This window comes from Gambusia affinis, linkage group LG05 (genome assembly GCF_019740435.1).
Source record: "Gambusia affinis linkage group LG05, SWU_Gaff_1.0, whole genome shotgun sequence".
Taxonomy (NCBI): domain Eukaryota; kingdom Metazoa; phylum Chordata; class Actinopteri; order Cyprinodontiformes; family Poeciliidae; genus Gambusia; species Gambusia affinis.
The window spans coordinates 10273917-10289996 of NC_057872.1; the positions used below are offsets into that span (position 1 = coordinate 10273917).

Consider the following 16080-nt stretch of genomic DNA (forward strand, 5'->3'; position numbering starts at 1 on the left):
AGTGTTCAAAATAAAGTCAGGGGAAAGCAGGGATATGTAAGAATTGAAAAGCTATTTTCCATCGAATCTCAGGATATGTCTGCAGGTCATCAAGGTTGTGAGAGAGTTGTGAGAAAAACGGGGCTTTCAGAAGATGAGCAGCGCACTGTAAGACTGAGCTGCTTGATGCTTCTCAACCTTCACCCTCTGTCTTTGACAGAAAATTCAGGATATGGAAATGTTGGCAGAGTTCGGGATTCAGATATAAGGTATGGACTTCATTCAGTTGAATTTACACAGTTTTTATAATACTCACCATGCTAACCATCTTAATGGAGCCTTTAAAGAACCCAGAACAGAAATCTGGCACAGCAGTCTGATTGATGCACCATCAATACTAATTCATCCAAAAATATGTATGAGCTTTATTGCTTATGTTTTTCTTGATACTAACATCATGTTTACCAATATATTTGCAGCAGCAATGAATGACTGGAAAACAACATGCTGATCAAGTGAGCAACACCGACTAGAAAACAAAACGTTATTGTTGTGATGGCTGTAAACTATTTTCAAGAATCCTACGAGAGATTGCTTGTGATCAAGCACGCTTCTCTTCTTTGAAGAAGACTGTTTTTGTAGTTATAAGTCTATACTTTTTGATTCTACCCAAGACCACTTATTGTTTTCTGTGTTCAAAATATTTGGAAACCTGTTTGTATTTACTCCACCTGAAAGACATCCTGCAGCTTTTTAATGATGCAAGTACAAAAACAAAATTCTAACTATAAATACACAATGAATAAACACTATGGGTGGTCATATGTCTAGATATTAGATGTTATTTATACCCTCTTAGACACAGGTCTACAAAACTACATTAAAAAATGTTTACTTCTGTGGAACAGCAAATGAAACTTCACTCTTCCACAAACATTCGTATGCCCAATCAAGGATACACGTTCACATCCAAACACAGCCTCCAGCAGTTCCTGGGTTTACCGCTCTTTAAGGTCTGGGCATTAACACCAAACTCTCTATCTCATTAAGGCCGAACTTGTTAACCTTTTGCTCTTGGTTCAAAGGGTACAGTATAAACCTTGACCCAGGACAAGGAGGCCAACAATACCCAGAGTAGGCTAATAGCACCACTTTTCTAATCCAAAAGCATGCCTCTTCTACAAAACGTAGACTTTTAATGTTCCTTACTCTGTATGCTGGTGGTTATGAATGATCGACAGGATAAAAAAAAAACAACTAATTTTTCACTCCAAGTCCCATGATTTCTTCAGTTATTCTAAAAGCTAGGCTGATTTTTAACCAGACTGATGGTTGGTTTCATTTAGCTACTGATTTGAAGAACTTTCTACATTTGCTCATTTAGCTTTTCCCCCAGTTCTGCAATTTAGGGGAAGACTTTGGTGTAAGGTTGTTATGGTCCCCAGTTTATGTTCCACTATGTTATGTAAGGTAGACTTAACAACAGCTCAGTGAGAGGATGGCTCAACTTAGGGGAATCAGATCTGCAGGTCAAAACCCAGCAGTCCACCTGCATCTGAAGGCTAAAACCCAGTCTTTTAAGGACAGCCAAGTAAAAGCTTCAGCATGGGTCTTCCCACGGCTTTAAGATGGAACTGCATAAATGCACATGTTCCGTGGCTGACGTTACTCACAACTTCATCGGTGTCTGCTGCTCAAGTGAGTGAAATAGGTGTGAAAAAAGAAAAACATACACAATTCAGGTCCTTCTTGTGAATTTTCTCTTGTTTAAGCTTTTGCAAGCTGTCCTGTAAGGTAGGTTCTGGAACATTTAAAGTCTGGCTTTGTATATTACCTGCAGTCATGTATAATTTGACCAAAATCACTCAGTAGTTCATCAAACAACCACCAACAGAACTGGTGAACTTATTCAAGAAGATTAGAACTAATACACAGGAAATTGGTATTTACCTGATAATTTGGATGATGCAGGAAGTAATCCGGACATCCGGCCACAGCCATGGTTTCAGAGACCTCTCAACGATTTTTGAGGCTGGAGAACAGGGCGTACAAAGCACAACCTGAGTAGAAAGTTAATAAGAGAAAATACATTAGTGAAAAGATATAAAAATTGAAATGTGTTGCAAAGTGGTAAAGTCCGGAGAGAAACAAACAGGAAATCTGGTGGATGATTTAAAAAAAAAGGCAATAAATTCCAAGTTTTGAGATGAAAAATCTGGTGCAAAACGAACATTGACTGAAAGAAACTCGGCCTGCTGTTAACAATGGGATAGTCTCTGTTTCCAGGTATACCAAGGTTTAAAAAAATGTCAATTTTGTTTTTAATCAGATTTCAGTTCAGCATGAACAATTAACACAATTTGCAGACATTTGACAATTTCTTACTACTGCTACAACAGCAAATAAAACCCAAATATGGTCGGCAGTTTCAGGACGCCGACGTCCCAGCCATCTTTGGTCAAAATAACCACAAATTCAACAGTGAGACTTTATTTGAACATCTTAAAGTGGGTAGCCTACTAACCTCCAGGCACTGCTGCTGCTACTAAACAAGCACCTGTAAACACTCAACCAAAAATACCCTGCCGGCATATTTCCAGATCTGAAGTTAGACCCCGGGGAATACTTAGAGCCAAGCGGCCCGGGCTCATAACTGTGATGGGCTTTTATACAGCAGTTCATGACCCCAGGTTTGTATTTAAAAACATGAGCTGCTGTTTCAGAGGCAGCTAATATTATCTCGTGTTTGCATTAACGGTTGCTGCTGGGTTGCCCTTGTGGCCTTCCTGTGTTTATATTGAATGTGTGCATTTCTGCTTGTACGCAATGTCCTGCAAGGATAAGTGTTAGCCTTGATTACCTGCAAATTAATCGTAAATGAATGTGCAGTTGCAACGTGTGAAAAACTGTAACTGTAAGCATAGTTGGGTTTACATTAACATAAGGATGTGTCGCTGCTGGTGGAGTCTGTCCCAGTAGGAAAATTACCTCGTGAGGTTAATCAGAACCCAGGTTAGAAGTATAGTACTAGCTGCTCAATAATAAATAAGAAGGAGAAAACAGTAAGTAAAAAAGTGAGAAGAAGCACATACTTGCCATAATCAAAAACTGGAATCTCTCATTTTGTGTAACGGGCCGGCCACGCTGCAAACAGTAAGGCTAAAATAAGTGTGTGAAAGATATTGTATCCCCCACTGGTTGAAACTGGATTAAATCACAGTTCAAGTGAAAAACTAGCAAATTATGTTTGAAATCTGTGTCCATGCCAGGCCAAGAAAAAGGAAGTCAACTGGCAAAAATTTGAACAAAAATTCATCTTGGTGAAGTACTATGAGACAGATGGCTTACTGTCTGTGTTGCACACACAATCGCATGCTTTTCTGTTTCTCCAATCAAGCTGAGGGATATGATTTTGCCGGACACCTAAGTATGACCTGTCTCCAAGTAACTTAAGCAAAGGACACCCAAGAGAAAATGAGTTGGACTCAACTGTCTCTGCTGGATGATGAAGAATTGGAGATCCACCTTTAAGTCCACAATGGGTGGGTTCAGGTTTCACGCATTTCAGAGGAAGCTCATTTAAGGACAACTCATCATTTGCACATTGTTTACAGACAAACAGCTTAAAACAAAAACTTAGCAAATCAATAGTAGCCCATGCTCTCCAAGCAAGCCCTCATTAAGCCACAAAAAGTCTTGTCACCACCTAATGGAGGGTAGAACTGTGCAACAGATGATCATATCTGGAGTAAGAGGCAGGGACAGAAGGATGTTTAACAGATGTGTTCCCTTAAAAATTGATACATTTTAGCCCGTGAGAATTCCTGAAACATGGAAAAGAGCTTTAACACCCCATGTAACTGCAGGTGAATTTTCAAAGTTCTGATTCAAGCCTCAGCAACTCACCTAGATGAATTCACTGATCCAACATGCATGCACCTACACTAGTGCAGCTGACATAATCAAAGTCATTCCTGTGCAGGGATTAGACTCTCTCTGAGGCCTTTGACTCAATAAATTCCACTTGAACAGTGCTCTGGGGTCTAAGCATCCATGGCCCTGACAACTCAATTACTGTCATAGAAAAAACTTGGAGACTTTGGGGGTGGGAGGGGCAGCGACTGTACTGAGCTGGGAAGTTACAGCATGAGGATTAATTAAAGTAATGTTTGCTGAACCTTGCATAGGGGATCATGTTAGATGGGGAACTTCAAATGCAAAGGTGGACTTCAATTATGTCCTTTGTAAAAATAAGACTGCCAAAGTTTTTCTATGACAGACCAGATGTTTTGAAAACTATTTATTAGTACAAAAAGAACCTAATCTATTTCATGCGTAATACAGATCATTCTAACTTTAATTTTTTTTCTATAGTTAGAAAGATTCAAAAGGGTCATTCAAACTGAATAAATTTTATTTTCATTCTTGTAACACAGCAGTTGGAAAAATCTTTTCAAACTGTTGGGAAAGTTTCAACAATTGTATGTATTATTGTCTGTTGTTCAATAATAATGCATAAGTGCTGGCTTTATCTGGCCATGTGCTGTGGAAGAAGTACACTCTGTTTAAGGTTGAGTAGAATATTTAGTTTGTGTTTAGTTTCTGCATTTGGACCTTCAATCTGCACTCTCAACACATGCTGTTGGTCTACAATTTTTGATTTTACCAGCTGCCCCCCCAGGTGAAACATGCTGCCGCTTTACAAAGTAAATGTTTTGCCATTGCTGCCCTTTTGTCGAAGCCTAGCTAATATGCTGATCAGAAAACTTGATATGTATTCATCCTCGGTAAAGATACCGTTTTTAAAAGCCTTTTGTACTCCACTATACACTCCCCATTTGTGGCGTCGATACAAAACATTCAGCATGCAGAAACTTTATGTGGTATGAGGCATAGTCAAAATGCTTGTAAATAATGCTGTACCCACATGTCCAGCTGTGTTCAGGAATCTTATGTACAATGCATTGTGTAGATTACCTGTGTCAGACAATAATATATTTGCAATTTTAGTAAACCCTGCTCTGAGTTCAGTCAGATTTACCTCAAGACTGTGGAACAACTGGCAACTTCATTTATTTGTACAAGATTATGTGACATAGATTTTTTTTAGAATGTATTAACATGTATGTCTTTTTTATACTTATTATCCATTTACTACTGACCATTTTATATGTCTGGAATAAACATTTGATGAAAATGACGATGACGATAATATTGTCATCCACAAAAATGGATTTTAGGTCATAAATATTATTTTATTAATTTAGCAAAAATAATTTCCTAATAATCTGTTGATGGAGTAAAAGAGTCAGAATTGGATGCTATTGTACATACTTTAGCAAGTCATGTGACCAGCTCTGTTCTGTGCCTAGAAATCTTACACTGACCTTGCAATCTTACAAAATTAGGAACCAAAAAAAATTAAACAAAACAAAAAAGAAACTAATCAGAACCAACTATATTTGCATAGCTTGTGCACAAAACAGAGATAATGACTTTGCTTCCATTTTTTTTATCATTATTTTTGCAGACGTGCTGTGTTTTTACAAAAGGTTTTACAAGGTTGAGTTTACTCAAATATGCATTTGTGAAATTATTGAACATGTTACTCTATGTTACAAAAGCAAATTATAAACTGGGCATTTCAGGAAGCATTCAAAAATGACTGAAAAAACAAAGTTCACTTACTAAAAATGAATTCAGCCCCATTAAAGTTCACTTGTAAATTTGTTGTTCATGAGCTACAATGGCAATATTGTACAGCACTGAACTAGAGTTATAAAGCCATTAGTGGTAAGAGAATTATCTCAACGGGGGATTCCTCTGCTCAAGTTAATTTCATTTACTTGCAATGAATGGTAGCCTTAAGAAATCTAATACAGCATCCACTTATTGAGTCTCTGTCACAATGAAGTTCTAAGTTTTCTGCGAACTGCTGAATTTGACCTTGGTTCATGAGAACTGTTATCAACTAAGACAGCAAGGTGTTGTGTAACTGATCATTACAAAGAACCAGGGGCACAAGATTAGGTAGTATAGCAGTAAGTAACCCGGTATGTGCTTACATCTCAAGGATCCAGCTTTAACAATGTGAAGTGATAAACCGTGAAGAGATACCAGGGAGGTTGAAGATCACATGAAGCCTAGGATATTAAGGCTAGAGAGAAAAATGCTAAAGACCTAAAGATTTCTCTTTTTGTAGAGGTGACTATCAGTTGCTTAGAGACTCACCAGACAAGAAAAACAGTACGAAAGGAAAACTGTGCAGAAAGTTTCCCCGAGTTTACAATCCATTAATTTAACATAGATCCCACAGACACATCTAAAACACAAGTTAAAAACAATGACGATAAAATAGTTCTGCTGAAACACCAAAGTGATAAATGGATGCCCACTTGAGTATTACAACTAAAAAAGTTATACCAGTTGATTTATCAACTCGGTACATTCTCATTACAAAAATATGCAGTTTCAAAAAGCCTGCAAATAGCAGGAAAAGTTTTTTATTTTATTTTCTAATGAAAACAATGAATAATACACTCAACCATAATGGCCTCTATGGATGCTCACAGCAACAAACACCAATGCTAAAGAGAAATTTAAATTTAAAATATATATTTCTCAAAGCTAATCACAATAAACATAACATGTTGTCTAACTTCATTTGGAATGGAGTTAGACAAACACATGCAATAAAATTAATCTCTGGGTTCTAGAGTCCACTGGAATGGACACAGCATAGGGTGAAACGTTTTAGCTCTCCTCAGTCATCTTTGGAACAGTGGAGCAAACAAAAGATATGAACACAGCAGGCTCCAGCCTCATGATATGGCCTTCCAAGAACTGCAAACAAGATGGCTTTGAGAAAGTTAAGAATAACAGATTATTTTAATGTTTGTGAGGACGCCCAAGATACATACACACCCACGCAGAAAGGGCATGAAAGCCTCCTTCTAGACTTCCACGGGGTCAAAAGGTGACATTTATTGCCGTAGGAAGTCAGGTGGTGTGGTGACTTTGTTTAAAGAGATTAAAGTAAGTGTTTTATCTCTCAAGCTACGTAAGCTTCAAATCTACATGGGCTTGTTTTCTATCTTACACACAAAAGCTCTTGTGAGATGCTAACCCATGTTTGTAGATGGTCAATTTCCAACAACTCCAGTATGGTTCAGAATAACTTCCCAGTCACTCCCTAATAACTTTATACACACCATTTTTAATTGAGAAATCTTCACGGCAAATCTGTCAAGAAAACGGAAGTGAGGGTGTAATTAGAAACTGTAGATGAAGAGAATAAGATAAACTGTTGAAACTTTATGATGGTATTGTGGTGTAGTGCAGAGGCTGTCGGTTCCAATTTATTTCAGAACATTCATGCCAAGTTAGTTCATTTCACAATTAGAAGGTGTCAAGTCCTCAAACAGAGTTTAACGTGCAGTGATTGATTTTTTTTCCCCCCTTTGTTTAATTCATCCTTAGATAATGAGGCTCAAAGCACAAGTGTGATCTATGGAGTCCTGCTGCAGCCCTGGGGCATCCCTCGAGACACAATACAGCTGGAACAGGCTTGACGTCTCTCATCTCAAAGTAGTAATGTTGAAGGCCTTGAAAGACACAGTGCTGCACCCAGGGGGCGGGGAGAATGATCTGCCTAGAGCATGATCACGCAAACCAGAAAGAATAAGAAATGTCTTCATCTGGCACTGATTGCTGACAGTTGCACTACTTGCAACAGAGAGGCCCACACTGATTAAGAGTGGGCTATTTTCATGTATCTTAATTAGGCAGATGGCTTTTTAGCTGGAGCAGCAGAGCACTAACAGCACTGCTGCTCCGACTTGATTAAAGTTTTAACAGCACTGATAACAATAGCAGCCTGTCCTACAATCTAAATAGACATGATTCAGATGAAGAAAGCTTAAACGCTGCCTGGTGACTGGAAACAGCCACTTGTCGGCTCGACTTGTTGATCTTTTACCAGTTAACAAACGTACCATACGTAGCACAGGACCTCCAGTTGAGCCACGTTCCCATGTATGTTTTGCACCCATGCATTGACCTAAGAGGCTACATATGGTACATGTTTAATACACAACTGCATAATTTATCTAACTGCTATGCAATCGTGGCCTAGCTAGGCAGACGCTTTGTCTGCACCGATGATGATCAACTCACAGAACCTACTTTCTGATTAATTCTGCCAATCCCTTTATGACCAGTTTTGGGGATTTTTTTTTTTTTTCCAGGCCTTTAAATGTTCAATTGCAGATAGGTAGGTGATTCTCAAATATGGGCTAAAAAAAAAGAAGTAAACTTCAGAAGTACACTGCAGAAGAAAAGCAATATACTCCTCCTAAAATAGAGCAACAATGTGAATTCTATAGACTCCATCGCAAGGCAGACGACTATACGCCATCGGGGCATAGAAAAAGAAACATATACTTGACAGAACTTGTTCCACAAAATGCTCATTATTACTTCAGTTTCAGACACACATGGATACGTCAAGCCACTGAAACTGTAAGCCAAAGAAGTAAGGTGTTTAAAAGCAAACATAGAGGATATGAAAAAGATTATAAGGCCATTAGACAAGAAACTGTATGTGAAAGACAGAAAAGAGCCTGAAATATGGTGCCATTATCATGCCAAAAATCAGTGAGTTTATGCTGTTAGCGAATGAAGTAGTTTATTTTCTTATTCTGTTCTAATTCATTTCACTATATGAAGAGAGTCAAATCATGTATGTAAAATAGTAAATCACTGAGAAAATCTTATATCAGCAGGCTGAAAATTTAGAAATAAGAATCTCTCTAGTGCATTTCCACATGTATGAAGAGGGTTTATCAATAATTTATACCAATAAGAAGAGCTCATATGTCAGTGTGTAATTCAAAAGAGTTTCACTTGCACACATGTCCCAGGAGTGATCTGCTGATCCTTTAGCATTTAATGTCTTCTGTTTCACTGCTTTGATTTTCACTACCCTCACCCCAGGCTGGTGTTATTTTAAAGAACAGCTTTGGTGCAGTGCACTCATTACATGTAGGAAATAAACACAATTTACAAGTAAACTTGTTGAAGTATATTGAAAAGCAATATAGGGGTTGTACTAAAAATTCAAAAAAGTAATCAAAAGCCGTCGTCCTGGAAAGACTGAATAGATCAGACGAGGGTGACGCCCCCTCTCACTTACCACACCCACCAAACTAAGCTCCCACATGTTGGCTCCCATTGCAAAACACACCAGCTCTACCCCTCCCCTAAATATATTCACCCGAGCATTGCCCAGGACCCCCAACACACCCCCAGTCTCACTCTTTCCCTCGTCTTGTACATGTTGGTCCACAACATAAACAGCGTGTTCATTGAAGAAGCGGAACAGCTCCAATTCAGTGTGTGTAGCGGAGAAGGGAGTAAAATCAATGCACTAAGTGCAAACTAAAGGCAGGAGGAGAGGGGGCTCCAATTATTAGTAATCAAAATAATTTAAAGAAGTATATTTTAAACATGTTAATGGAGGGAGTCATGGGCAAAGAGCTACATCCACTTGTCTACGACATGATCCTCCAGCCACTTTAGATTCCTACAACTCTTTTGCACAAGTACCTCCAAGTTTTATTGATTTAAAAATAAAAAAAAATAAAAAATAAAAAAAAACTTTTTCAACGACTCAGTGAGAGAACATTTCATTTAGCCCCTAAAAAATATAGGAGATTCATTTTTAAATCATGAGATTTACAAAACTGTCACATGTTTCTTCAGCAATCCAGTTCTCCGTTATGGACGGAGAGAGTTTAACAGAGCATCCTTGTGTTCTGTTTCAATCAACAGATGAGACGGCAGTCACTCTTCACTGGATGTGCTTGTTGCACATGTTGATTAGTCATTAACTGGCAGCTTTCATTATTTGGGAGCAGCAGCGTAAAGTGGGGCTATAAGAGAGGGCCTAATGTCATGCCGGGGGAGGCTGAATAGCGCCGCTCTGGGAGAAAAACCTTTTGGAAATGTGGACAGTGCCTAATTGGATGAGGATGTCATTCGGCCGCCTGGGAGAACCGCGAGTTATGCAATAGCACAGATGAATGGACGGGGCTTGGGAGCAGCAACGCTCGTAAAGTTGGCCGCCGTGTTGGTCTGTCTGGTGCTGTAGTGACAACATGACTGCAACTAAATGATGTAGTACCCCCTCCCCTCCCTCCAACGGCCAATGGTAAATAGGAGCTAATAAAGCCATAACTGCATCTGTGCATGTGTCACGGCTAAACCAAAACAGGCTTTCAAACCCAAATAAAGTTGACCTTGTTTTACTTAAATGAAACATGTCTCCTATCTAGGTGTCCACTTGGAGGAAAGTGGGGAAGAGGATATATTTAAGTTACTCAGGAATGCAAACAAGTTAGGAAAAAAAAAACATATCAGCAAGGACTCAGTATAAGTCTAATTTAAATGTACTACTACTGTGTAGCTCATTAAACCTCAAGAGCCAGTTCCCTTGGAATAATTATTAAAAGTGAAAAGAAACTCATAAACTCATAAACTCATTACTTAGACTGTACACTGTCAAATATGCAAAACCTAAAAACGTACAAGAATGAAAGATTTTATTTTTTTTTTCAGTATCATTTGAACTTATGTTGACCGGCTTTACAAGTAGGACAACTTGTTCGATAAGTGAACTCTCTGCTATGTAGAAAAATCCCGAAAGTTAACTATTTTCTGTGCCGCTCAAGTGGTCAAAAATACATTTAGAGGTGGCACAAAGATTAGAAAAGCTATTTACCAGGAAACTTGTTTTCTACATATTGAGACAGATCATCCATTTTCAAGAGAGCAAGGCTTTCAGCACATAACAAGCAGGCGGAACAAAGTCAATGGAAGTTGTTACATTTCATCCTATTGAGCCTCTGTGGTGAACAATGTCGATATTGGAAATATTTGCAGGCTTCTCTAAAATATCAAAGTTAAGGTAGATAAATGATACCTTAAAGTTCTTCAAGAGATTGAAATCGGCTAAAATATAAATCGGCAGGTCTAACCTTTACAAGATATAGAGATTAAAAAATAGACACCAGGTTAGGATTGGTCCACCCTAAATTTAACAAAAGAAATCTTCTTTTATCAATAGTTTGATATGATTTCTCTTGGCATATTCCATAAGGGCTCTGATCAACAGAGAAAAAACAGGATAAAAAGGAGAAACTACACCACGCAATGGGGTAAACAGATGAATAATTGGGTAAAAGTAAACTGAAGAAGAGAGGTGTCGAGTTCAGCAGTACACACACATGAAGAATCGCTATGTCATCATGTTGCATCAACATTACATTACCTGTAGCTACCTGAGCCCATGGTACCTCAGGTGTTCAGTTACCCACCAAATAAACGCAACATTCTTAACTCTCACTCAGGCTCTCAGACATATTTGGACCAGAACCAGACATTGAGAAACTCAATCCACTGTACTTAGACAAGTAAGCATTGCATCATTTTAGGTCAAAAGTGGAAAGTGGTGAGAATCTGGTTTGGACAGGTCCATATTTACAGGGTGGAAGAAGAGGAGGGACCAGGGTACACCACAAGGTTTTTCATTCTGGCAAATATTTTATCTGTTAGAAACAGACTATCACTAAATATGCTCATTTAATAGTTACACCAAGTTGCGAAACAAACACACACAAACAGAAACGGTCTTAGGCTGCAACACCTTGTGGAATATGAACGTCTGCTAAATTAAGCCTGCTTATGCAACAGCGTCAATACTTAAACTTGAAAAAAATTAAATAAAATAACACTTCCCAACATGCCCGGTTTATTTTTGCCAACACTGACAGCCATGCATAGCATTCTGGTACCTTAGGTGTCATTGCTTCACATTTAAATCCACTCAGATCCAATGACATGGACTGTGCTGTGGATTGGGTTAATGGTGTCATGACATCAGTGAGGGAGTATTAACAGCGTATAAGCCCAGCCCAACCAGTGCTGAATGACCGCTGGCTGACGCAAGACCTGATGGAATGCTGCCTGCAGCATGACCAGAAGCTCATGTCCCCCAAGTAGAAACTAAAAGGAGCGTCTAAACGTTTGGATACTCAGGATTTTGAACACACTGTACAAGCAGAAGGCAGCATCTGAGTTCAAAACCAAGGGTTTGACTGTCTGAAACGAAGGCAATCTGAGTAAAGTTATTGTATAATTACTTGCAATTGCAGCACTCATCAGCCTTCTGGCAGCCAACAATCATGCAAAGTTCCTGCCCCATCATGCCTGTGCTTAACATGGACTTGAAATAGCAGAATGGTGAAAGAGATCCCAGCTCCATTGGTTGGTTGCCATGCGCACAGTGATATGACCACAAAACACCATTTCAAGAAAACAGAAAATCATCTCCAAGAGAAGACAACCACAGCAAGTGTGTGACTCTTTCTAGCAGTTAACACACAATAAGCCTGTTTCTACACATACCAAAGGATTATACTGAATATTTTATATCTGTGCTGACTGCAGTTGGCCTGTATTTCTTTAAGTTTAGAATCCCAGCCTGTAAAATTTAGACTATTTGCAAAAAGGCAAAATAGTAAGTTTTCAATTGTGAAGAATAGGAAACCATGAGAATAACCTAATGGCTAAAGGCAAGTAATTTATGCCAAGTTGTCAACACTCTGAAGTAGCTGCAGCGGTGTCAAGGTGTGAGGGCCGTCTGTCGCTGCTTAGAATTAAGATGCTTTCATTACTTTAAAACGGAGGTTTTCAAAAAGTTGCATAAATCATTGTAGTTAGTCATTGTCAGATCCATCCAGGACACAATACCAGTCGATCAGAGGGCATAACGTATTTATTAAAAAAGCTACTCATTTCATAATCTACCACAATTTGGTTAAAATAATTATGAATGTTTGTTATTCTTTCATGTCTTGCATGCTAAGGTTTTCAAACATATTTTCCAACTTCAGTGGACCGAGAAGGTAAACCAACAATGGATTTTTTCAGTTACTAATATGTACCCTGAGTAATTGCTATGGGGCAAAAAGCATAAATAAAATAACCACAAAACCTCTGAAGCTCTGGCTCGAGTTTTAATTCATTACTTTTCTAACGTCCAGGCGCGATAAGAACACAATTAAACAAGAAAAGAAAAAAAAATATTGAAAACTGGACTTGAGTTTATTTAGTCTTTCAGGAATGTGTAAAATAATAAAACAGATTATTTGAGCTGTATGAGATTTAGTGTTAGTTTTCATTAGTGGTCCTTGTGGCAGGTAAAACCTTAAGAATGTGGTGCTTTGGAAATATAAGACAGAGTGAGTTTCGAGCTTAAAACAAGGCACAGGCAGGACATTGAACTATAAGGTATTCACAAGCGGTGTTTCAAACAGTAAAACATTAATTATGGGATTTTTCCTCATATTAAACATTTGAATTTATTAACTTTTTTACCTGTGTTTTAATCTATCAACTATGTAGTGTTGCATTAATGTGTGTAATGCAAAACACATTAGTACTATGTAGTGTAATGCAACACTACATCGTTCTACATAGTACACTATAGTGTACTACCGCTATTCTATCTTGGTAGTGTGAGTACTTTAGGGTGTTTGGGGACGGGTATTTTGTTGCTACTACCAGTTTCTGCTGCTAGACGTCCCCACATCCTACACAGAGGACTATCTTTCATCTTTTCCTTCCCTCTTCTGGTTTCATTTGTTACTGGACTGTAATTTGGACCAGTAAGTGCATCACTGCTGTTATGAGATTTGCTGCAATATGCTTTTAAAACAAACCAAATAAAAGGGAAGTGTGCAAGTTGAAGCTCGATATGGCAATGCGATTTCAGAAGTACATGTTAACCTACAGTAGCAAGTAATGTTTCCAAAAGTTTTTATGTACCTCAGAAAAAACATGCTTTGCAATTTGAACATTATTTGTTGTGATATGTCACAAAAAATGAAAGAAAAGTAGCTTGCTATCAATTAGTGATGTTTGATTGGTTGAAGGATGAGCTCACTTATCTGTAACATTTTACCCATATGTTGAAATTTCCACATTTAATTAGCAAAATGTTACAGGAGGAAAAGTCAAGAGCATCTTACAATCTTTAACGATGAATTCCAATATGACTGCCTTGAAATAAAACAATTACAGTAACACTGATACTAACTAAGCTCATTTTTATACATCCATGCATATATATATTGCCACACTGCAATCCCTAGGTCACAAAAAAGAGGCCCTTTTGAAATCGTCCCTATAAAACTTTCAGTCATGGTCAGAAATGCAATATCAGTGTGTGCAGTTGCATAGATCCAAAGGACTGTCTGGATATAATTTGTAGGAAAATATATTTCAATTGGCAGGCCTTCATGCTCTGCATATCAGTAATATGTCTCGTCAGTTGGATGGAGTCTAAACAGGCCTCATTCCCCACATCTGATATATTTTCATTAGCTGGGATGATAAATCTGACAAAGAGTCATAAAACAAAGAAAAGTATTGCAGTTAGTCTCCTAATATTGTGCATCCTTGTTTCAGTTTTCACCATACAGAGCAAATGTTCAGGAGTTTTCAGAAATGTTAGATCTATAGTTTTTTTAATTTTTTTGTGTTTGGTTGTTTTGTCTGTGTGTGTGTGCATGTGCATGGGCGTGTGGGTGGGTGTGTGTGTGTGTGAGAAGGGGGCAAGGTGAGAAGTTAAATGGGGGGTTAAATTGAAATTTTATATAGTTGCACCTATGGCCATAAATAATAAGAGATAACATTTTGAAAAGGCAAATAAGATCTCCAATAATGCATTATGAAAAGGAGTCAACTGCATAAATTTGCAGATGGGTAACAAACTACTTAATATAGGCTAGCTTAAAAAAGGGACATGTAAGACTTGAAGAAATAACCAGTTAAAATTAAAATTCATCCCAGATTACACAATCTGGTCAGATTTAAAGCAGTTGCTTCAACAACCCAGCAGCTGCAAGATCTGCAAGAGAAAAAATAGGGGGGGAATATATAAATAAATCAAACAAAAAATGTCCACGAACCCAAGACTATAAATCTCCTGGAGATAAGAGATATCTCCAAAATGCAGCTACTTTAAGAGATCCTCACACAGTTCGGATCGGATCGCCTGGAACCATCCCAGGGACCTCATCCCCGGAGTCGACTTTGGGAACCACTGCAGTGAAACCACTGGAGTGTCTCTGGGAAAACGCCTCTTTCTCCCCCCTCCCAAAGCCTAAAGAAAATGCTACCCAAAGGAAAACAGCGATAAGGCGAGAATAGAGAAACTCTTTCAGAACTGAGGTGTTGGGCCGGGGAGCGTCGCGGGGTGGGGTGGGGTGGGGTGGGGTGAAGTGGGGGGTGGAGGTGCTGGTGCAGCGTGGACATCCACAGAGTCCCGCTGGATGGGTCTCTGTGTTCTGAACTGTAAACAAGGATCAAAACCCTGCTCCCACTGGAACACCGGGATCAGAGTCGGAAGGTGTTTGGAAAGCGCGCATGAGCCTATAGTTCATCGGCATGTTTCGAGACACCGGAACAGGCTGAAGTATCTCCAGAGGAAGATTCCCACTGGTGTGACAGCAACAGTCCACTCCGACGAATCAACTTGGCTAAAAGTTCAATGACCGCTTGTTGGCTGATGTCAGAGAGAGGGAGCGGGCTCTCACTGAGCAGATAAGCAAAGTGCGCACATGAGTTCCCAAACAGCATGTGTCATCATATCGGCACATTAAACTTTTCCTTAGTGTACTAAGGCACCACTTTCGTTTTTGTCCTGCATCCACTTACACACACGCGCACACACACGTAAATCAGTAAGAAACATAATACATGTTTATCCGGCAACGTGCGCTCACCTTCAAGCCAGATCAGATCAGGATGGCTCCGATCCTCGTGGGACAAAAACGTCCAGGCAGGGTGAAGATGAAGGGGACAATCTACGGAGCTCGATCAGGCCACGTTGGTCAACATACCCAGACTGGACAGATAGACAGAAGCAGCGGGAGGAGGAGAGGAGGAGGAGGAGGAGAAGGAGGTAGGAGGAGGAAGGAGAGAAAACAGCGGCAGCAAAGACTGCGGGGCAGCTCATCTCCTGCAGCTGAGGGAGGA

The 16080-nt window shown here is 39.1% G+C and overlaps 1 protein-coding gene across 3 annotated transcripts in view; it reads right to left on the bottom strand.

Annotated features, from left to right (window-relative positions):
• grb10b (growth factor receptor-bound protein 10b) overlaps positions 1–16080 on the bottom strand; it is a 71217-nt gene extending 55137 nt beyond the window's left edge. Inside the window, exons 1-2 of one of the 3 annotated variants that reach the window (XM_044117930.1) lie at positions 15828–16080; positions 1930–2039 (exon numbers count right to left, since the gene is read on the bottom strand). In XM_044117930.1, coding sequence (XP_043973865.1) covers positions 1930–1980 — 51 coding nt within the window. In that variant the 5' untranslated portion in view covers positions 1981–2039; positions 15828–16080. The remainder of the gene's footprint in view (positions 1–1929; positions 2040–15827) is intronic. The other 2 variants (XM_044117931.1, XM_044117932.1) reach the window with 2 other exon arrangements.